The 24,061-nt window shown below is 39.4% G+C and overlaps 2 protein-coding genes across 2 annotated transcripts; both read left to right on the forward strand.

Annotated features, from left to right (window-relative positions):
* Positions 1-384: 384 nt before the first annotated feature.
* Positions 385-11,473, forward strand: IFRD1 (interferon related developmental regulator 1). The gene is made up of 12 exons (XM_063396691.1): positions 385-712; positions 2,346-2,450; positions 3,364-3,445; positions 3,835-3,959; positions 4,254-4,411; positions 5,471-5,521; positions 5,615-5,793; positions 5,893-6,001; positions 7,979-8,113; positions 8,808-8,936; positions 9,908-10,003; positions 10,777-11,473. Exons 1-12 carry the CDS (start codon positions 667-669, stop codon positions 10,864-10,866), a joined length of 1,305 nt encoding a protein of 434 aa, XP_063252761.1. The 5' UTR covers positions 385-666; the 3' UTR covers positions 10,867-11,473.
* Positions 11,474-15,703: 4,230 nt separating this feature from the next.
* On the forward strand, positions 15,704-21,273 carry LSMEM1 (leucine rich single-pass membrane protein 1). Its single transcript, XM_063394922.1, is given in 3 exon segments — positions 15,704-15,830; positions 19,218-19,355; positions 21,086-21,273. Coding segments are annotated over 3 exon segments (453 nt in total).
* The last annotated feature ends 2,788 nt before the right edge of the window (positions 21,274-24,061 follow it).

Genomic DNA, 24,061 nt, shown 5'->3' on the forward strand with positions numbered 1-24,061 from the left:
CGCACACCCACAGAGCTGCACACGGCCCGGCCGAGCTCTCCTTTCCCACTGCCGGCCGCGCACATGGCGCCGCGCCGGAAGCGGAGGGACGGCCGGGCCCCGCGGGCCGCTTTGTCCCCGCCGCAGGCAGCCCCGGCGGCCTCCGGCGCCCCCAGCACCGCCCCTGGGCTGGCGCCGCGCCCCGCCGCTCCCGGCGTGCACTGCGGCGCGACGCGCGAGCCGCCGCTGACGTCCCAGCCCCACCACTGGGCAGCGGCGCTCGCGTCACGAGCTCGCGCTGCTGAGTCAGCGGCCCACCGTCGCAACGCCCGGCCATTGGCTGCAGCGGCGCGGGGCCCCGCCCCCGCAGCCCGGAGGCCCTATAAAAGCGGCTCGGGCGCCCCCTCTGCGCCTTTCGCCCCGGGTGTCTGAGAGGAGAAAGATGCATCGACTCCGCTCACGGGCCTCCACGGGGATTTCTGCCTTTGCCGCCAGTTCGCCCTCCGCCTGCTCTCGCCAATCACCCCCACTGCCCCGGCCAGAGAAGTCAGCCTCGCAGAGGCGTTGGAGTAAAAAGCGCTCCTGCTCTTCCATCGGCTGATTGTCGCTGATTCCCGGGCGGGGGGGAGCAGAGAGACCGAGACCCGGAGAGGGGCCGCGGGAGCCGAGCCGAGCGCCGCTGCGACCATGCCCAAGCCTAAGAAGCGGGGGAGCAACCACCAGCGCGGAGCCGGTGAGTGCGGCCGGGCCGGCGAGTGGGGGGGTGACCGGTTTGGGGTCTAGACGGCGTTTCCCTCCCCGCGGGCGGTGGGTGAGCGGCAGGACGGGCTTTCGCTGGCCGGGCCGGGCGGGTGACAGGAGTCGTCCCTGAAACCGCCACCTCACGCCGCTGCGCGCATGCGCCCGGGGGCGGCGGGTGCGGCCGCGCTGGCGCCGCCGGCGGCGACGGGAGCGCCCCAGGGCAGCGGCGGCTCGGGCGGCCCGGCCGCGGACCCGCCCGCTGCTCCACCGCCAGCTGCCGTGGCTGTGTGTCACCGTGTGGTGCCCCGAAAGGATGCTTTGTCTTAAAAAAACCCCTTATTCTTAGCCTAGGATACTGCGAAATAAGCGGTCTTCGTACAAATGCAGAATGTGCGTGTCTGAGGGTGCTGATGCTTGGGTAGAACGGAGGTTTTGTGGGGTGGTGAGAAATGACGCTTCAGCCTTGCATAGCTGTGTGCAGCATAGGTTTCTAGTGCCAATTTTTCAGGAAGTGAGCAATTTATAGGATGTTTCTTCAACTGCTCTTATTTTAGTTTGTGAAGGGCTTGCTGTCTTTCTTTCCACTTCTGTCGAATTCCTGTTTGGTAGCAGCAGCAGCAAGAAGATGGCCGTGTGAGAGCTATGAGCTTCCAAGCTTGTTTGCTCATGCCTTGGCTGGTAGGGACTTTCTGGGATACAAGTGGATACAGCTTAAAGCAGCAAAACATCCGGAGTGTGACTGACTTCATTGGAAAGCACTTGGACACTGATCCAACTGAAAGTTGATTCTGCCTAGATAAAAATAGTTTTTTGGGGTCTTGGTAGTCAGGTTGCTTGCCTGAAGCTGGTAAGCCCTGTGTGCAACCTTCTAAATAATTTAGGAAAAAATAGCTGAAAGAACAGAACTCAAAGTTCTGTAAATGATGTTTTGGTAACTGTTGGAGAAATAACAGATGTGAAAAGGGAGGTGAACACTGGTAAAAATACTACCTTCTTCAAAAAGTCTGAAGCTGCTGCACCAAGGCCTTTTTGGTCCTGAGAGGGAAAACTTCTATCCCTGTTGAAGCATTTGATGTTCTGACTTGTACTTGTAATTCAGTAGCAAAAGAGTTGGATGTTGCTGATGCTGCACATACTACACTTAATCCCATAAATCCTGCATTGAACTGGATAATGTATGTTTGCCTAAAAGTTTAACTTGCTTTGTCTTGAAGTTCCTCAAAATTAAGAAATAAAGACTGTATGGCAGTGTTTTTAGGTAACTTGTTCTAACAGTTAAATTAACATAGACCTATTTTTAAAGCATAGTCACAGAAAACTGCATTAGCATGAAATTGATTGTAGAAAGATCCTAAAATTACAGTAGGAATTCAGTCAATATCTAGGTATGAATTGGACCAGTACTAGGTGGGTCCCTCCTCACTATTCACAGATGATCTTCCAGAACAGAGCCAGCTAAGCCTTCAGAATAGGTAAAGGAACCAGCAGAGGAGAGAGCTGTTCTTTCTGTGGTTGAGTCAGGGGGAGCAAATCTGCTCTGGGAGGGTTCAGTTTTACTTTTGGTGCTCAGATCTTCCTTTTCCATATGAAAAATGACCAAACTATTGTATTCATCTTTCCTTAAGGTGGTCAGCCCAGAAATGTGCAGCCTTTTAGTGATGAAGATGCTTCAATTGAAACTATGAGCCACTGCAGTGGCTTCAGTGATCCTGCTAGCTTCACTGAGGATGGTAAGTTTTTATTTATATCTCTTCATCTTTTAAAAACATAAAACCTGAGCTGATTTAATAGTTTTAAGTAGTAGACTGTAAGTAGCAGTAATGAAATAATGACATTACGTTAACGCTATGCGATGGTTAATCCAGTGGCTATTGTTTTTGTTTGGTAAGAATATACTCCAGGTTTCATGAGCTTTGTGAAACTGTCATGCTCTTTTTTGTTAGAATAGAATAGGGATATAGAGTGCTGATATAGAGAAATGAGAATTTTAAGGTGAATTTTTATAACGGGTAGTTGTAAGAACTGCAGAAGAATTGAAGATGGGAAGAGTCACGTTTGCCTGTTTTGAGCTAGATTTGTGCTTTATCTCTTTTACCGTCTTTTCAACCTGGCCTGCTCTAATGTAATTTTGTTGAGAAGAGGAGACCTGAAGGCCTGCTACAGGGGAATAAGCACGTATCCATCTCTGGGTACGTGCCACTCTTAACTGAGCAGAGGTGTCTGATGTCATATGGGATAGGCTGCTTTGACTCACTGCATCAGCTGTGAGCACCTCACTGTACTCTAGGGGTAGATGTAGTGGACTGGATGAAAATGTGTTGTTGACAGGATTGGCTGATGGTCATCAGATGGAGAAGATTGTTGTAAGACCTGATTTGCTCCCTCGTTCATTCGTGCCACGTGTAAAAAGCAGATCTAGAAGCAGCACAAATGTATCAATAGGCCAGTTTTTATAAAAGTATTTTAGGGAACAGTCCAGTGTAGTAGGTTTAACACCATTATGCTGCTGTGATAGCAAACAATTCTGTAGCTGTTGTCTATTTAAGCTGCTTTCTTATTAGTGTTAAAAACGTTGTGTTGGAACTACTGTGTCTGCTAATGAAATCTATATCAGTAGGACTAAATTAATTTCTTCTGAATTAGGGCCTGAAGTTGATGAAGAAGCCACTCAAGAAGACTTGGAATACAAGTTAAAGGGATTTATTGATCTTACATTGGACAAGAGGTATAGTCTGCTTTCTCTGATTTAAGAAGGAAAATACACATCAAATCTTTCTATGTTTACTGAGATTTTTACTCTGGGTAGGACTTCTGGATCTAAAAACACCTTTTTCTTTCTACCAGTTTTTTAGAATGGGTTAGACTTTCTTTTCCTAATACATTGAAGTAGAGTGACTTTCTTTTCCTGCCTGCAGTATTACTGTGAACTCTTATGTCCAAACAAAATTTTGCTGTCCTTGAGTAAGGAGGCAATTCAGACCATTTCATTTCCTCATGGTACTTGTGTGGATTACTCTACTGTTGGGTGCAGACAAATATAAACCACCATAAAGCAAAGATGGAGATTAAGCTGATATGTGCTGATTTCAGGAGGTCTTCTTTCTCTCCTAACAGTGCAAAGACAAGACAAGCAGCCCTTGAAAGCCTGAAAAGTGCATTTTCTTCTAAAATACTATATGAATTTATCATGGAAAGGAGAATGACACTAACTGATAGCATCGAGCGCTGCATAAAGAAAGGTAATAAACATGCATGCTATAAGAAAGCAATAATCCCTCTGAAATAGCACATTGTTTAAAGGAAATTAAGATTGTGAATGTTCTCTAGTACTTTCTGGAGTGCTTAATAATTTAGGTAACATTACATTTTAAATTTAGATGTCACATTTTAACTGTCCTAGAAAAGGAACTGAAATTAGCTTCTATCTGTTGGTTTCTCAATTTCCAGTTGCATGCTTTCAGACTGTTGTCTTTAAAAGATGAAAGGAGGGAAGCAGTGCCCAAGGTGATTGCTGATGGTGTGTTAACCCCTAGGTAAGAGCGATGAGCAGTGTGCCGCTGCTGGGCTGGCCTGTCTGCTGTGTGTGCAGATGGGGTCAGGAATGGAAAGCGAGGAGATTTTCAAGACCCTTGGTCCAGTTCTGAAGAAGATTGTCTGTGATGGAACAGCCAGCATCCAAGCCAGACAGGCTGTAAGTATGAAGTGTTTATTTGCCAGGCAGGGCCAGAGGGCTGCTTTTGACCAGCTCACTGTGTAATCCAGAACTAAAGGTTACCACATGAGTGTGTACTCAGAATGTGGACTTATGCCCTGAATGATGCATAGCCGTTTTCACTGGCTTAAAAAGTTCCACCTGAAGGGTGAACATGGTTCTGTTCTTCAGCTGTTATAATATACACTACTTCAGGAAGTGTCTGAACTCACTGTATTGCAGCATCCTCACTGTAGTTCTGGGGGCTGATGTTTGGGTCCTAGAAAATATTTTCCCACTTTCCCACTAAGTGATATATCCTTCTTGTATTAATTTTGTGTTCTTGAAATTGAATTTTATTCTTAAACAACACAATGTTACTTAAGTATTTGCATTTATTTATGGTAAAATCACATATAGCACATCTTTAAACCACATAAACAATACAGCCATACTACCAAAGGTATTTTTAAATTACTTTTTCCCAGTCATCTCATCTATACATCAGTGGTATGTGTGAAACAGTGAGGGAAGATTGTCTAGAAGTTTTACTTTTTCTTAAATTTCAGAGATTTAACTAATATTTTTCGATTTCCCTTTATCATTATGTGTCTGGCTACTCCTATTCTAGTCAAACTATGATACAACAGATACTGTCAGCTGCAAAAAAGAGGTAGTATTAGTTCAACAGCAGTTATTTCTACAAACAAAAGTCTGTTTAAATGTAGTTTTGTGTCCTGCATGGTTGGTGCAAACATAACTTTCAAATGTTTTTTCCCTTAATCTTTGTAAGAGAAATTGGGTTAGAAGATGGGGCATAAGGAACAGATCTGCAGAACTTTTAAAGTTCCAGGAAAGGCTTTTCAAGGGCAGGGTTTTCATGCTATTTAATTGTAATAGTCAGAAGGAAGAAAATATTTCCCACAGCTGTAAATAAATCTCATATAATCATCAGCATAATTTCATAGTTACTCCAGATGTTAAATTTCAAGTTTAACAGTTTTGTCAATTGTAACATTATTGTCAAATAACTGACACTTATTTTTCTTTTGTGTCTAGTGTGCCACCTGCCTAGGGATTTGCTGTTTCATTGTGACTGATGACATTACGGTGAGGATGATTGATACCTTTCAAACGTAGTAAACTGACAAGGTGAAAATGTATGACTCCTAAACCACTTCCATTGTATTTTCCCTTGTACAGGAACTGTACTCTACTATGGAATGCCTGGAAAACATCTTCATGAAGGCCTACCAGCGAGACAGAGACACCAATGGCGTATCCAGTACCCATAATACTGTGCTTCACGTCAGTGCTCTTCTAGCATGGACACTGTTGTTGACCATTTGTCCAATGAATGAAGTGAAGAAGAAAATTGAAATGTGAGTATCTTGGAAAGCAGAGTTTGTAGTGACTCTTTATATGCAAAGAAACAGTGTCAGTAAAATTCAGATCTTAATGGAATATGACTTACTCCTTAGGCACTTGCATAAACTTCCAAGCCTGCTGTCTTGTGATGATCTCAACATGAGAATAGCTGCTGGAGAAACGCTAGCACTTCTGTTTGAGCTGGCACGTGAAACAGATGCTGTAAGTAGATGTCAGCAGCTAAACCTTAGTCTTTCATCGGGGCAACAATGAGACAAGTTACTTAACCTATGTTGCATAGCACCCTGCATCTCAACAAGTAGCAAATTATTCCATTTATGCTCCTTCTAGTGAGTCTGCCCCAGTCTGAGTGGGTATAGCAATAATTCACAGCTATTATTTTTTACACTTAATTCCTATATTGCAAAACTGGACCAATACAATGAAATGCATCAAATACTACTTCATAGCAACTAGAAATATGGAATGCAAGATTTAAATCGAAATTCAACACTTGCTTTTAAATTAGAATAAAAAAAGATACCTCTAGAGAGATTCCAGGATGAAACAGTATTGTTTACTGTAGTGGGAACATTCATCAGATGCTTATGCAGATAAGTTTGACTAATTCACAACCTGCACAATTCTGCTCTCACAGCCAAAAATCTATCATCAGGTAGAAAACATGTTGACTTCAAGTATTGTCTTTTTAGTATTGTTACTTAGGTAACTTGAGAGAATTACTTGCGTTGCATGATGGTTTTGCAGCATTTGAATTTTTTAGTCAGTTAAGAACTAGGCAGTCATTTTAGGGGGAGATTTTTATTTGGCACAAAACTTGCACAGATATTGATAATGTTACATTTGGTGAGATTTCTTGGAGTTTTCTTTTGAATTCCATTAGGTGCACGCTGCTCACTATTAGCTTGGACAGAGCTAAAGTTGTCTTTATGTTCTTCAATGTGCTTTATTAATTTTCAGACTTTTTTCTTGACAGCACCGAAGGAAAGAGCCTCCCTCTGCTTACACATGGCACAGTTTGGGAGAATTGCCTGAAGGGCTCCCAGCTCAATCAAGGCTGCTGCGCTTTGCCAGAATGCTGTCTAAAGGGAAAGGATAACTCCATTTAAGTCAGGAGTCATGACACACTAGCACAGCATAGTCTGAAACAGCGTTAAGGCTGCTGTGTAAATGCAAGCAGTGCGGACTTGAGTCTCTTGACTATGGAAGTCAACTTTGAAAGGAAAAAATAAATGGAAACCACAACTTGATCCTTTATTTGGTCAAGCTGACTGCAAGTAATTAAAGTCTTAAAATGTGTTAACAAATGAGACTGTATTCACTACAATCTCTTTTGATCCATTGAGGAAATGCCCCTTTAATCATTACAGAGTATTCTCACTGAGTCCTTAACAATCAGTGTAGATTAAAAATACTTGATGTATTTGCCTTTGACCAGTTCCTTTCAGAAGGCATGCAGTAAGCTCACTATTGAGTTGCCAAAACATTCAGGTTAAAAAACCCCACAAACCACAAAAACTCACTTTTATGTAATTTTGCATACATTCTTACTAGTCCAGATGAACTACTGCCAAATTGTTAAATGTAGTGGAGAAAATATTTAGATATGTGTAGAGCACATATTAATTAATATAATGAATAGCACTAAGCTATTTTTTACAGTTTACTTTATTACAGTTTACTTGCAGTTTCATTAAACATTTAAAAAAAATACAACTTGCTTCCTAATTTACTGTTCCATACAACACTTACAGTTAAATATTCCATACTGTCAGTCTACTGGTGTCTCACGGTTTGCCTCCAGCAGTATGAACTCTGTGCTAGCAACTTTAAAGTGCCCTCAGCTTGTTGGCAGTAGTTCAGCAGATCTGTTAAACAGTTTGAGTCCCTTGGAATTACGGAGTAGAACAGCTTGGCAGGTGTATATGCACACTGATGGAGCTGCATGGTTCACATGACCAAAATAGATGTTGCTAGTGCCCTTCCTGATAAACTGGGTGCTGTGACTTTGTTTTTGCTGGTTTCAATGCTGCAGGTGGAACTGCAGAAATGTCTGTCTTTTTAAATAAAGTGAGAGGTTGTAGAGATCTACATGCCCCATATTGAGAGATCTATTTTCTTATTTGCGAGGAAAGACAGAAATCTAAAAAACCTAAAAAAATTTTCTTTGTAATGTAGGATTTCTTTTACGAAGATATGGACCTTCTAACAGAGAAACTAAGAGCTCTGGCTACTGATGGAAACAAGCACCGAGCCAAGGTGGATAAAAGGAAGCAGCGATCTGTCTTCAGAGATGTTCTACGGGCTGTTGAGGTGATTGTTTTGTCTTGTTTACAGTCTAGACCTTCAAAATACATGTACAATATAGTGAAAACTATTTTATTATTAAACAGAATTACTCTTTCAGTGGAAGAAACAGGAAAAAGCTGTTTTAAGTGAGACTTCATAGTCTGATCACATATGTGGAATAGAATTGCTTTTTTTAGGAATGTTAAACAAAGATACTGGGAATAGTTAAACATCATGGAGGCTGAGGAGAAGGCTTGGCATCATTAGAAGTCAACATTAGGATTCTGCCTGTAGAAGGATCTGAGTCACCTACTAGCACTTATTACAGTCCATTATCCCAAATGTAGCTACTCATACTCGTAAGGCAGAGACTGAACAAGGCTTACAGGCTGACTTCAAGGTGACTTCTGCATTCAGAACTGCTTTTCCTGGAGACAAGTCCAATTGTTAAAGTAATTTTAAAGATGAAAGTTGAGTGTTTTTAAAAAAGCTTTCTAACCATGAAGAATATCAGCTTCCAGTTCTACATGAGATATCGGTGTGCATCTGCTTTATGATCAAGTACAATCTTTAGCATATGTATACTATGTAATTTGGAAGGTTTTGGTGTGCCAAATTTATCAGTGAAAATAAAGTTCACTGAGAGGTATAAAATTCCTAGTACAAGAGACTGTTCAAATGAAAATGATAGATGGTGTTTCCTTTGATTTTTGCATAGGAGCGTGACTTTCCTACAGAGATGGTGAAGTTTGGACCCGAGCGCATGTACATTGACTGCTGGGTTAAAAAACAAACTTATGAGACGTTCAAGGAGGTTCTGGGCTCGGGGATGCAATATCATTTGCAGGTGAGCTCTCTTTGACACTTGCTCCCTGTCTGGCTTCTTAGATGTAATTCAGTCTGAATTACAAAATCCTGAGTAGAACTTTAGGAAGTGATTAGGAAAAAGCTTTGCATTTGAGGTGTTAAAAGACAGCACTTAAAATATTAACTGCAGTGAGCTACAGCAGTCTGGGTGTGCTAGCTTAATAATGGAGTTCTCCAGGAAGCAAGAAATTTAAGCTGAATATCTTCTTAGCTTCAGGGTTTTTTCTGAATCCTTCTTCTCTCTTTCAGCACAGAGGTATAGTTGTCTGGCTGCTATAAAACTGCATGCCTCCACCCTTCCTGTTCAAGCCTGTAAAAGAAGGGTAAAGTTTTAGTCAAAAATAATAACACAACTTGCAGCCCAATGATGACAGCATTCCAGAAGAGAAGCCATAAATCCTTATCTCAGTTCTGGGAACTGTTTGTTTACTAGTTACCTGTTTACATACATAACAGAAGCAGGAGCTGTATCTTAGTAATATATGCTCCCAAATTACTCTGATAGTCATGGGGTGAAAAATCTTCAGTCCTGGTTTAATTGAGTTTCTGTGTGACCTGACCTCTGTGAGGGAGCTCAGGCATGTAGCAAGGTTTTCAGTATTTTCAAGTACTACTTTCACAGATAAATATTTTAAAACTGGTGTGTTTTGAAACCATACACATATGTTCTGATGCCTGATTTTTGCCTAAAACACAACAGTGTCTCATTTGCTGGGACAAAAATATCCAAGGAGGCAGGAGGAGCTGTCTCTCTTCTCAAGGTAGCAGTTTTTGCTTTTAGCCATATTCTGGTTAAAGGAGGAAGTGTTTGTGACTTCGCTGCAAAAGATAGCTGCAATTTGACACAAGTCTTAGTATTTCTTGCTGGAATACTTGATACTTTACAGTAATCAACTTTATAGACTTAATAATCAGAGAGGAAACTGATCATTTGGTGTGTTTCTTGTTTAGTCAAATGACTTCCTTCGGAATGTGTTTGAGCTTGGTCCACCAGTAATGCTGGATGCTGCTGCTCTTAAAACAATGAAGATACCCCGTTTTGAAAGGGTAGGTTATTGCACCTTAGTGAATTTTTTTTTTACTTCCTACTCTAATTACTCCTGCACTTCAGAAGATGTCATTGTTACACTTGACACTGTAGTTCTAAGAGTGCCTCATACTGTCCTGAATAAAACCCAGCCTGACTTGTATGCATCAATGAGCTCTTAGATTTTCCACTAGGCATGTGTTTGCTTCTGTGTTTTTTCTAAGGGATCTGGAGGTTGATGTGATTGCTGATGGTCCATAGATTCATGGTCCACATGTGTGAAACTTGGTCTCTTCTGAGATATACATGTTTTTGGGGAGGGACCCACAGGAAACTGTGGAAACAGAGTCTTTACAAAGCCAGTATCCCAAACTCTGCAGTGCGAAATGGGCACAAGGAGGTTGGCCTTGTCCTGTTGATTGTGGATGCATTCATCTTGCATATAATTTGGGGAATGTTTGCTATCAAGTTTAATCCTTTAATCCTAAAGTAAATGTAACCTATGTGGTATCTGCTTGATATTCAAGACTGACTGGCTTCCAGAACTGCTGATAGTTCAGCCTGTCCTAAACAGGCCAAGTTTCTTTCATCTGTCTGTATATGTATATATGTATATGCTAAAATTAACCTTTGGTGCAAAGATAGCATATTAAACATCTCAGAAGGCCTATCAGTTTACTTCCAAGATTAATAAAGGGATATTTTAATTCATTTTGTAACAGGAAAAATCTCTGAAGGGCATAAGCTTTATGTGACAATATATGTAATTATTTTTTCTTTTTTTATTTTGTAGCACTTGTACAACTCTGCAGCATTCAAGGCTCGGACAAAGGCTAGAAGTAAATGTCGTGATAAAAGAGCAGATGTGGGGGAATTTTTTTAGATTCCCTTTTCAATGGGGTTCAATTTTTGTAACTCAAATAAATTTGTAACATATGAATGCATTTTTTAACTTCTGTAGTCAGTTTGCAGTTGTGCACGGGTTTGTTACATATAATGTAAATATAATGCATGTTATTACTTAGTTGCATATACATTGTATATAGGTTGGCATAACTTTTGGTACAGGGATATATTACAGTACTATACATTAGCCCCCCAATAGCTCCAAAGGTTGCTTATGTTATAACTGATGTATTAAATGGGGTCATTAAACTGTAGTCAAATGCTGTGTGTCAGATTGGGTTCTTTATATAAAGGTAAAGTAATTCATTGACCAAGTGTTCTGGTAAGAATGTGCTAATATGAAAAGATGACTGTGTTTGTGTGAAATTATTTTAGTAACTTTTTAAAACTCTCCAGTGGTAGATGGACAAGAAATTCCTATGTAAGTATAACTTTATCCTGACAGGCACTATGAAGTTCAATAACTTCACTGACAGTCAAATACTGAATGACGAATACTTGCCTCCATGTAAAATAAAAGAAAGATTCTTGTGTTCTGAAATTGAATATTTAATTTTTTGAATAAAAATGTTATAGCATAATAATGTGTTATGTAATAAAGACACTAAAACCTAGATAGCTGGAGCTTCTGCAAATGAAGCTCTAGAAAAGTTTGTTGAAATAAACATTCTTAAAATTTTTATCACCAGATGGAGTAAACACTGCATTGAAAACAACACTGCCCTCTGAAAACTTGCCTGCTCTGATAAGGGAAAGTTGGGTTTGGGGTGGAGTGGTTTTTTCCCCCTCCCAGTTTCTGATTATAGCTGAACCTGTTCCAGAAAGTCAATGCATATACTAATGAGTTGTACTTTCTAGTTTGGCCTCTTTTTTTCTCCTCAAATAATCCACTATGTAAGGACGTGTTTGGCTTGCAGAGCTGATCACTTGGACTACACCAAACTGATGAGCAATGTCAGTGTCATACAAGTGGAGAAACAACTCAGAATGAGGGGAAGCTGTGTGCCTGTACTTGCCCAGTCCAAGACCATTTGACCTAAACTGTTCCCTTGAGCCAGTTGCTGTTTCCTGTACCTTCTGCCTGGTCACCCTTGGTGTCCTTTGCCAGACACTTTTGGAAGCTTCCTGCCCAGAGTTTCTGCAGCACCTCCTGGCAGGGGGTCAAGCTGGTAGTTGCCCTTTTCCCTGTTTAGCTGCCACCCACAGTGACCCACCTGGCTTCCAGGGCTGTTGCAGAGGGGGCTCTTCTGCAGCTCTGCAGACATCCCTTGGGTTTGCAGAGATTTTCAAGTTTAGAACTGGCGAAGCTGGATCACAATTATATTTGTGTCAGGTGTTTTTGGGATATGGAAGTCACATGGATTTTTTTTTAGTTTTTTTTCGTTTGTTTCTGGCTTGCACGTCCTTATTTGGAGGGAGAACTTCCAGTAGATTCTTGCAGAAAGGGAGCAATTCCAAGCAGCAGAACATGTTAGGGGGGGAAATGTGAGTTAGATGACTTTCTCTCTGTTGTTTCCTGAAAGAGAAATATGTTTATGGGCTGTTTAAAGGGATTCAGAATTTTAGCCATGGGATGGCTTCAGATAGGATTTGTTGTTTTGAGCTGCAGTCCCTCTGTCTGTCAGCTGCCTGTCAATATACTGCTGTAACACTGCCTTCTGTAATGGCAGCAAGGAAAAATGTGATCAAAAGAACCATCAGCAAAAGAGCAATTACACTACTCGCCACCAGTTCATCAGAATTGATTTTTGAACAACTCACTATGCCAGACAAATTAGTCCACCACACAATACTGTCCTGCTTGAATTCATAAAATATATGGGAGACAGGGGAAAAGACCCTGGTTTTTCTAGTCTGTGACTTTAAAATGCTCATGACTGCAATACTGTAGATATGATTCCTCTGCATAGCAAACTGGTTACTCATAGCTACAGTTGTAGATATGACTCTTCAGCATAGTAAATGCATTTTAGATGAGCACTCAACCTAACAGGTTTGGTACTAACCAAAATGTTAATGAAATACTGATCATCAGTAACCCTCACTCTCCATGATGGGACATTATGATTCCAGTATAAAAAGAGCTGTGTATGTGCTGATTTCTGTTTTAGCAGATTAATGTAGTGAAGTGAGTATACGTAGCCAAGTTGAAATCTAAATATAGACTGAAAGGGGCAGTCTGTTACAAAGCTATCTTTATGGGCACTGCAGGACACGGCAGGTTCCTATGGGGCTAAAAGCAGAGAGGAACTGCAGAACAAGTTTTCTTCACGTGATTTTCAGTGGCTGATTTCTTCCTTACTGGCACATTACCTGAATGTAATTATGTTGTAAGTAATGTTTTATTCTCCTGTTTTTTAACCTTTTAGATTTTATTTCCTTTTTTTTTTCCTGTGAAGAATTTTTAGTGTGTTCTCATGGTCAGTTTTTTTGGGGTGGGATGTTTTTTTTGGTTGTTTTTTACCACAACGGCTAAAGAAGAAATTTAAAAGTTGTATTGTAGAAAAACTTCAGGCAAGGTTAAAATAAAAGATAAAGTGAATCCAAAAGTCCCAATGTTTAGATTGGTTTGTTGGGAAAATAATCAATACTTTTGTTCAGTGACACTGATGTTTGTGTCCCTTCTCCTTTGGCATGTCAATGGTATCAAACAAACATAATACAAACTTTTTTGAATTAACAGTGGTAATCTTCACCGTGTGTACATGTGCAAATACTGAAATAATTAGTTGTAAGTGCAGAAACATATAATTCATAGTACTAATGAATCAAAGGTACTCACATTTATTACAGATCAAGTTGTTAAGAAGGGTCTTCCCTGAAGCTGTGAGGAGTTATTAATCAAAATAGAGAAACAATTGCTCTTCTGAGTCTAAAAATAACCAAAAGCCTTTGTGCACGAAGTGGTAACTTTCAGCACACTGTTGAAACCCGGGCTCCATAGTGATCGCATTGGCTGAGGATGTGCGTGTGGGGACACAGCAGAGCAGAGCCAGCTCTGGTGGGGACGTGGCTCACAGACTCTGCTGCCACGTCATGTTCTAGAGGATGGACAGTGGCACAGCCATCTGTCCTGAAGTTACTGCTGCACACCTAAAAATCATATACTAGGTAAGGTTAACCCCTATCTTGTCAGCTTTTCTATATTTTCTCTGTACTTTGAAGCAACACTTCTGAACAGAGAAAAAAAATCAATTGTAATCTTTTCTTATGGGCTGTTAAAAAGAAATATGAAAATATCCATGTAGTTCTGACAGTCTCCACTAGCAGAACAAGCCCCATTGTCAGGATTGATTTCAGTGCTTAGTCTTCAGACTTCCTGAGGCTCATTGAACGTCTGCTTTGTGATGTGCTCAGATTTGGGGGAATTACAACAATCTTCTGCATTTGGTTTGATGAGGGAAGGAGTGAGTATTTTCTGCAAACAATCAGGGCTCAAATTTTAGGTTTTTAATTTAAGTGTTATACTAGGAATCTAGTCACGCTGAGTTCTATGTTCCTTGGAGAGGAAGAGAAGGCTCAGAAGCATGTCAAGAGGACAGTTCAACCCATCTAGGATTCAGAAATCACCCTTAGGTGCTTAACACATCATCGAGGGAGGTTTGCATCCCACAAAGTACTGATTTATGTTGACAGATAAAATTTAACTTGAGAGCTTTATAAAATACTAAATGGGTAAGATGCATTCTACTTCAAATTTAAACTAATCTGTGAGGGCTCTCTCCTTCACTAGGAAGAAAAATGTACATTTAGACTGTGATTCTAAGGTGAGAAAGGCATATCTTAGAATTAGAAGGATATTACCTGAAGGAATGTATTTTTTTTCAATAATTACAGAGGGATTTGTCTACAGTGACAATTGTAGACAAACATGCCTACTTAGGGTAGAAGTATAGTTTGTTTCTAGAAGACATTTTTGCAATCAGAGTAGTGTAAAGAAAAGCAAAAGAATGCTAGGGAATAATGTGCAATACACAGAAGCTGCCTTCCTAGGTATTGCTTATTTTCTATATATAATCTTTCAAAACTGTATTTATATTAAGAATCATTCACTGAGTTCATGCACCCAGACTCTACAGAGAAACTGTTTTTTGCTAATTGAACCTCATCCAGTACCCTTTATAAAACAAAGGGTACTAGTCTGAAGAAAAAGCTTTTAAAATTTGTCCAAAACTCTGTGAAGTAGAACTGCATTACAAGACTACATTTTTTGTTCCAGTTTTCACAAATGACTTCACAGTGATATTCTTCGGTGTATAAACAGACACATACTTAACATTGCTTATCTCTGTTGCTTATCTCCTACATTCCTACCTGCTTTGCCTGTCTCATCTCTCAATTACTTTATGCTGAAATAAGAGGACCCGAATGACATCCTTTCTGGAAGTGTTAGTGAAGGTTTGGCTTTCACTGTGGTCAGGATCTCACAGCACCTCTTACCAAGTACTCACCAAAGCAAAGGATAATATACTAAATATTTACTGTTCAAATCAAAACTACCATTCAAAAGTCAAACTGACTTTTCTCTCTCTCTCTCTCTCCCCATACACATACATATGTGCACAAACACAATGTAAAAACAAAATGTTTTAATCATTGGAGATTTCGAAGAACAAACAAGTGCTATGTATTGAGTTATCCCTGCCTTGAAGATCTAGTAAGTGTGTTGGTCCTTTAAATCTCTGGTTTTTAAGGTCTTAAAGGATCATTTAGGCTGCCCAATATTACCTTAGAACAAGACACCAACTGTCACAAGTTATTTCCCATAGCCATGTGTTAACTTACCTTTTAAATTATTATTTCTATTAGAGACAATGGAGAGGCCTTCCTTGGAATTTAACCTGCCTGATACTCATGAAGAAGGAAAACTTTATGTAGTTGATTCCCTAAACAACCTAAACAAGCTAAATGTTTGTCCAGCTGAATCCCACCATTCCCTAGGTATGTACAATAGGTGATCTGTGGATTTCTGTGTATACAATCCATACTGTGCATCACTGATGTCAGCAGCCTAATAAGCCAATAGGTATGCCAGGCTCTGTACTGAAAAATGTAAGAAAAAATTGAAAATGGCATCATTTAGACAGATCAGACAGTGATTTAGCTGCCCCTGCTGAGTATTTCGGCTTTAGGTTCCTGAAAATCCTTGCATTTAGTTAGGGATTTACTGTCAAACCTGAACTTATCTTCCATTTCATTTGGGATTTATGAGGTGATCACTTGCAGGATAACGTCTCTAGTAATGCCCAATATACACCTACTAAATAAATAGCATCATAGCTCCTCCCAAGCACTAAAATTCATATGTGGCAACAGAAGCACCTGAGAATTTGTGTTCATTCCTTTAAGATGCATCTCCTAAGAATGCAAACCAGTTACCTGAAAATATCCTGTGAAACCTTTAAGCATTTTACTTTCCAGACTTCCTTTACTTGCAGTTTCAGTAGTGGCTAGCACATTTCTACTGATTTGATGAGGCTTTTGCCTTTGATTTTTTCACAGCAACAAGAATATTTTCACCCAAAGATAGCCACAGTTGGAGTTCTTTGTGACCTGAGAATATGTTAAAACCTGGAGCTCTTCAGCAGCATTCACATAACAATATTTGAGTCTGCTTTTACTTCCCTTATTGTAATGGCAAATTTGAATGAAGAAATGTATAGATCAGCAGTTATGTTGGAATGTGTTTTGAGTGGCCATAACTTGATCATGCTTCTAGTTATGGATCATAAGTGTTTTCACATTACTTCTATTTCCAAGTCCCCTAACTTTTGCTAATCCAGTTTACTAGAGTGGTGCTTGTTTCTGCATTTAACACAGATATTTTAGACATAAAGTATTAAATTTTCATCTGCAGATTATCTTGATATTGTTACTTCTACACAGAAAATTAGACAATAGCATACATCAATTTTAATATTAAAGAAACTCCTTTCAGTGTGACTGTTTTGCTTTCTTTTGTAATTTTAGTGGATAGTATTATTTACTTTTTGGGTAAATATACAAGATTCTGTGGAAACATATGTGATTCTCCGAAATAACCACATGCATGCCCCTCCCTACATTTCAGCAGTAAAAAAATGGTAACTTAGTAAGTATTCTATTCATAAATTTGTAAAATCCTTTGGTTCTTTCTAGGATTATTCTTTTAATGTAGCTTTTAAACTTGGAGAGTCTATAGATATCTCATCCTGTCAGCTACCTTGCTCAGCAGCATGAAACTCTGGTTCCCTTGCCAGAAAATCAGAGACTTGTCAAAAGCTGTTTAAAATGTGTATACTGTTTGGTTGCTTCAGTAGGAGCCATGCAGTAATTTCATGCTTTAGATGATTAAATGTCCCTGCTGTTTGCAGTTTGACAAGAATGTGCGCTCATCACTTCCTCACAACACTGCAGCCTGGCATGTTCAGCCTGCTGAAATAGTAAGAAGCATTCATTAGGTAGAGCGAGCTCAGAGCACTTTTGAAACCACTATTTATAACTTAAGATGCTTGGCAGGCAGCAGTAGCAGGCCCTGCCCATCCCTATTATTCTGATTAGAAAGCAATATTGGTGCAGACACTTAGTATATGGTGCATTTGTTTTGAATGCTAAGGGAATAACAACAGAACCTCAAAGGACAAATATTAAAATATTTCAGCTTACTCATGGACAGGTGTGTGTTAAACACAAAATAAAGAAAAACAGAGATATTCCCAGAGATCTATCAGTGAATTGCTCAGCCCTAGGTAGGGTCATTATCAAGGTGCTATAATGGCTTATGCTGCCTTTCCTCAGCTTTATCACTACAGGCTCAGTTGCAAAGACTTCAGAGATTTCCACCAGCTAAAACAAGATGTAGAAATACATTTTTCACAGATGCACAATCTACTCTCCCTTCCAGAATGGCAAGAAAGCAATTACAGAAGGGTAAATTACAGTAATTTGCATGTAATTTTAGTATGTATGAGACTGACACCAAAGTGAAATTACATTAGCTTCCTCCTCCCTCCAAAGCAAAAAATAACCCCAAATCTTTGTAAGTTGTTACAGTAGTATACAAACTTAAGATAAAACAAATGTGGTTCAAGTGTAAATTTTTAACATTCACATGAATTTCCCTATGGTGTTCACTTGACTTGTCTTTGGGGCTTACTGTCACCTCACATTGATTGCAATTGTTTCTATGAGTGAAACTACTGACTTTTCCAATATATGCAACACATTCTTTAAAAAGCAATGAACTGGCTTGTTGAGCTGATTCAAGGTCAGCATTGCAAGTGCCTTTCCTTTTTCCCCTCATTCTTCCTGAGCTTAAAGGACAACATGTTATCTGTATGAGAGTCTATTCCACTCTTGACAATTGGTAGGATAGGTACCTTATTTTTTACTGGAATGAAACAAAAAATCCTAAAGATGAAGAAGAATATTTGTTACATCCCCCTGGGGAAATGGTTTCTTCTCCCTCAGGGACCCCTGGAACTCCTGTCATGTAGTCTGACCCTTCCTTCCCCTTCTGACCCCATTGGCTGTGTGCCAGCTAGCCCCTCCCTCAGAGACCCTGAGAAAAAGGGTCCCCTGTCCCCCGGGAGCTCTCTCTCTCTCCTGGGACATCAACCTGGAATAAAGGACTTGCAGCTAAAAGGGTAAGAGAGCCTCTTTTGAATCCTTTTCCTGTCTTTCTTGATATAGTCCTGCTGGGCCTGAGAAGGGCTGAGCTAGCTGAGACCCTTTGAGGGTAACAGGATTGTATCAAATATTGAAAACATTTAAGATAAAACAGTCAAGACCTACATTCATTCTATCCAACATTAGGAGCTTAACTGAGGTGTTTACTTTGGGAAATTAATCATCCCAGGGATACTTCTCATTAAACAGAAGCAGAAGCATATCTAGAGGATGAATGTGTATGATGAACCTGTACCTTGGTTTTCAATATGAATTTCACTTTCTCCCCTTTTGAAAAGGTTAAATGCAATCAAGCCCGTACAAATCTGCCTGATGAAAACTTCATTGCAACCTTTGTACATGTAAAACAGCTGTAAAACTCTGAACCATAAAACAGGTCAATTTCCACAAAATACTGTATTTCAACAACAGAAACTTTTTTGTTGAACATCTTCTAACAGCTATAAAAGATGTATAATTTTTTTTTATATTTCCAAATTCAAGCTGAGTTCATAAAGTTGATTTCTTCTCTTTTCATAAAATGTCACAGGAAATAAAATCTGTTGGCCCAATATATGATGTATTCTGCATCATTTCATGAAGCCAGAAGCATTTTGTCATGCTTAGTCTAACCAACCTTAAAAAAATTGTATCACCAAATGATTTGTCATCTCTTAACAGGTGAGGAAGAGAACACTGGTGGTACTGGAGAAAATATGGCAGGGAGCAACACAAGAAACCAATGTTTGTTCTTCATCACCTTTATTCTTACTTTGATCGTCAGTTTGGCACTCGTTTCATTTGTAATATTCTTAATATGTAAGTAAACCAAAGTGTAGTTCTTAAAAATGTAGGGCCAATTGGAAAAAGGAACTTTGCTGAAATGTGTCATGCTACCTTATAACATGCTACTCCTGTATTTGCATGATTAGGGACTTTGCCTGGTTCTGGGAACCGGGTCATGGTCCTGGGGCAGAAGAACAGGCAAACAACACTCTCTCAGGGCTAAAAGGCACAATTTTATTCTTAGTGCTAAGGATTTGTGAGCTTCAACAGCTGTGAAGAATTATCTCAGCAGCATTATACTGTGTTGCTAAAAATGTTGAGTGTAAATGAAATTAAAATTTAAAGGTAACTGTATGGCAGTGATATACTTTGGTAATGTGCCTTCTATTTCTTTCCAGATGAAACTCAGTGTTGGGGTCATTCCACTAAAACTGGAATTCCACCCAGGCTAACACTTAAATCAGGCTACCTGAAGGAAGATCTGACCCTTTGTCATCAAAGAACTGACTGGAAAATTATTTGGAACTAAGATAGCCTTAAGCATAAGAAAAAGAATTAGACATTTATCAAGATTTGCATGTAGTGTTGAGACATGCTTTAGACACAAATACTGTTCCAGTTTTTTAGGACTGATCAGATGGGCTTAGCTAAAGACAGGGCTGCTTAATGGAACCCTTGTCATCTTGGGGTTTTCTGAGCTAATAATATTGAACAGAATCTGAGGTGCATTATTCCAATTTACTAGTCTATTTTGAAAGAATTGGAACCCATATGAAAGCAAGATTTCTTACATCCTGTAGTAGGGAATTTGCTGAAACATAGTGAAAATCCTAATTTGTCTTTTAGGCCAGGAAATTCTAACCCTTGACTAAATTTTCTTACAGGCACTCAAAGAAATATCAAGTAAGTAAAGAACATAAAGTAGATTTTAAGTAACATGATTGTAAAATCCTAATTGAAATACCTCATACTTGAATTTCAGATTTATTTAACATGGAGCTTCTAAAAGTAGAGCCTTGGTATAGAAAAATTAGAATTGGGTTGCTCTAGTGGAAAAATTATAAACTGAAATGAAAACCTTTCTTACTAGAATTAAAGCAGCTTGCTTGGGCTCAGGTTGGTGGAGGCCTGTGGTTTTTGAAACTGATTTCCAGTGGTGTTTCAGTTTTATGTTACAATGTTTTATTAGATACATATAGATACAGTGTGTTATATAATCCAAGACGTTTGCATACCACATGCATAGATTCATTTAGCATTGCCACTATTACACTTAAGCTTCAAAACCCATGGGTAAATTTTTTAGCTTAAGAAGACCAAAATAAAAATAGCTCCAAAAGTGCATGTGGCATGCCAGAGGAGGCTGGACTTGAAATGCCAGTATTTGCAAGAATTTTTCTTTAATTTAAAATAAAATACATGCACATACTTACCACAAATTGGATCTTGAAGCCCCTAAATAAGACATTTCCCTGTGGACACTGATGGATATGCTCCTGAAAACTGCAAAAATTATCTGAGCCATATATTATTACCCTGCATAAACTAAAAAAAGAATCCAGCAAATAAGCAAAAAGGAATGTAGTGAGCAGGTAAGCCCACCAGATGTATAATTTGTTATTATTCAGTTCTGCTGTTGTTCTCCTGTTTAATATTTTTATTCATTATAATTCCTTACAAAGTCTCATTGGAATAGAAGTGAGGGTAGTGATGTTCTTGACTTAAATGCTGCTAATTTAACATGGTACATTTTCCTTTTCAAGTTCAAACTAGAAATGAGGTGGACCAAATATCAAGCAGACTACTCTCTGAAAAGAAGAACATAGAAGAGCTGAAGAAACTTAACAATATTATATTAAAGCATCTGAATGAATCCAGAATGAAGGAAAAGCCTTCTGATCTTCATGATTACCTCTTTACCCACCCGAAGCTCTAAGTCCCTGGAGAATAAATCTTCTTTGAAAAGAAATTCAGCATATTCATAACTCAGATATTTTCATATTTGGCACACAAGTTGCTGAAACATTGCTGGAAAAGCCAGCTAAATGAAAAAATATTAGCAAATAGTATTTTATGTGGACATAGATTTGTGATACTAAGCCCATATGATTCACAATAAACAATGGATTGTCAGTTTGGGGCAAAATTTCCAGATTCCCTGTGCATTGTAAATTGCAGATTGTAAATTGCAGGGGTAAGGGCCTAGTTTTATTTCAAATGTAAGTGAATGATCACAGAAAATCATGAGTTCTATTCACATGATTCCAGCATGACCTTGTTCACTTAATCATTCTTCTGTTACCTTTGTACAAGCTTTCTGTTTGTTTCTATTACTGTTTATATTTAAGAATAACTTCAGATCTCATAACTTATCAATAAATCCATTTCTGGTCTAGAGTTTTGTGGTTTTTCCCTTCTGTGCCTCTAAATATACTGATATACTTCTCTTTTTGTGGAATTAAAAAAAAAAAAAGAACAAAATAACAAAAAAACCAACAAAACAAACCTCGAATAACAACAAACCCTTTCATAAGATGCCATAATCAGACCAAGTTTGTATTGACAGAGTGAGTGTCCTTTCATGGAAAATGTGTTCAGAGGACTCAGTCTGGTAACATCACGGCATCACCACAGCTGCTCTGTCTCACAGCAATGCCAATACACTGTACTCAGTTTGCAGGTGAAGCCCAAGTGTTTTCACAAAGTGATGTGGGGAAAATACTACATGTTCTTGCATTACTCCCTATAGTTACTGCTGGTCACTATCAGAGAAGGGCCAGATGAAATAGGGTAGGAACCTTCACGGTTTTAATGTTGAGCGATACTGCAGAGGCTAAAAGGAGCCACCGTCTCTGAATTTACACAGTTGTAGAGACAGACATCTGAAAGTGCGATCACAGTGCTGGGTAGCTTTGCCATTTTTAGTATTCAGAGCCTTCTACTGAAATAGACATCAAGAAGGCATCTCCATAATCAAGCAATAAATTGATTACTCCCATCATGACAGTGGAATGGCAGCTGACACTATGGAATATGTTCAACATCTTCTCTTTTACTTAAAGTTCTCATTCTTGTCCAATTCTTTCTTATCTCTTCTGGACAGTTTTACAAAAAAAGTCACCAGAGTCAACAGCTTGCATTGCAGTGTTCTTTTCCAGAATTCATGATAGTCCTTTCTGTGGTGACTACTTCACTGTCTGCAACAAAGTGAAGAACTAAGTCCAGGAGAATTTCTTGGTATCACTCTACCTCGATTTGCCCAAAAATTCTATTCCTGCTATTGCAAGTGCTTTGCTTTACACCTATGTTTTACATCACCTTTTTTCTATTTCCTGATTTTTATTTTCCTCATGTATTACTGTCAAGTTATTCACATGAAAATGGTGAAGACTGGTTTCAAGCGTTTATTACTCCTGCTGTTACTTCCCAGCTGCAATTTTAGTTATCTCCTCTGGACATCACAAGTGGTTTTTACAAAGGTCACTCCAATACAGCTATCAGAGAATGATAAAAATAAGTGTAGAAAACTTGTAAGGAAAGGACCCCTTCTGTAAATGCTGTTAAGTGATAAAAGAAAAGGTATCTTAAGACTAAAATGACACCTGCAGTTTTGCTTCTCTGTTCCTCTCTGAGACGTCACTTGCTTTTTAGTGACAGTATTAATGTCTCATCTGTCTCACTCCCATTGTAGATACTGTAACTGCTCTCAAGCTCCTGCCTTGCACTGACACACTTCTGTACTTGTGAGCCAGGGAGAAACACTCATATTTGGCACTCAGTGTATCTCAAATGTGGATTTGTCACATCCCTCACTGCAACTGCAGTTATCAAAGCAGTCTGTGGTCCACTAGAAACTGATACCAAGAGCCAATAGACTTTTTTTTTTTTTTTTTTTTCTGACAGGAAACTAAATAAAATATGTGTTAGAGCAACAGTCTCCAAAGAAATGAAAGTTTCCTCATCTCTCTGATGTTGTCCTCAATTATTCTTAATCTGGTTGTTCAATCAGTACTCATAATAAATCCACCTCTTCTGTCTCTGCTATTGACTAGAAATGTTGTTTCATTCCATGGTTTCATCCTGCAAGACGGTGAGTGACATCAACTGCCCCAGACTTAGGAGCAGCTGAGTCATAACAAGGTACAGGCATGTTCAGTGTCACACAGGACTGAGGTTTCAAATCATCCTTTTCATATTTGATTGCTTCTTCGCTTGCAGTGATCAGCAACTAAGATCAGTGACTGAAAAAGGGCAAAGGTCCAGTGCTGATCCTGCTAGTGCTGCTGAAACACCCCTATTGTTGGGAGATACTTGCAGACACAGAGGATGTGGGGCAGCACTGCATATGGCTGCCTTTGGCTCCTCAGCTCAAGTTAACAATAGTTAACAATATCCATTTACTGTCAAACTGCTTCCAGATGACTTCAGAGCAAGGGTTGAGAGCAGAGTGCCACAATCCCTCCATCAACATTTTCTGGAGGACCCCCTACAAGCTCCTTCAGGGGAACTTTTCTGTCTAATCTACTGACAGTGAAGTAGTGCCAAACAAACCTATATTTGACTCTTAAAACCTCCTACAAACCTGACCCTGAAGTGAATTTCAGCTCAGCTCATAGGCCCATAATCCTTATCTCAAATAAACAGCTAAGCAAACTCCAAGCTCCAACTGCATGTGACGTATCCACTGTGCTGTATATGGGTTTCAATGTCTCCTGCAGACGTGGGTAAGATCTCTGTTC

Source organism: Prinia subflava, chromosome 4, assembly GCF_021018805.1.
Source record: "Prinia subflava isolate CZ2003 ecotype Zambia chromosome 4, Cam_Psub_1.2, whole genome shotgun sequence".
In the NCBI taxonomy this organism is placed as follows: Eukaryota; Metazoa; Chordata; class Aves; order Passeriformes; family Cisticolidae; genus Prinia; species Prinia subflava.

Coding starts and splice junctions, on each gene's coding strand:
- IFRD1 (XM_063396691.1), top strand. CDS start 667: ATGCCCAAGCCTAAGAAGCGGGGGAGCAACCACCAGCGCGGAGCCG. Junction 713..2,345: donor CAACCACCAGCGCGGAGCCG/GTGAGTGCGGCC, acceptor TCTTTCCTTAAG/GTGGTCAGCCCAGAAATGTG. Junction 8,937..9,907: donor GGATGCAATATCATTTGCAG/GTGAGCTCTCTT, acceptor TTTCTTGTTTAG/TCAAATGACTTCCTTCGGAA.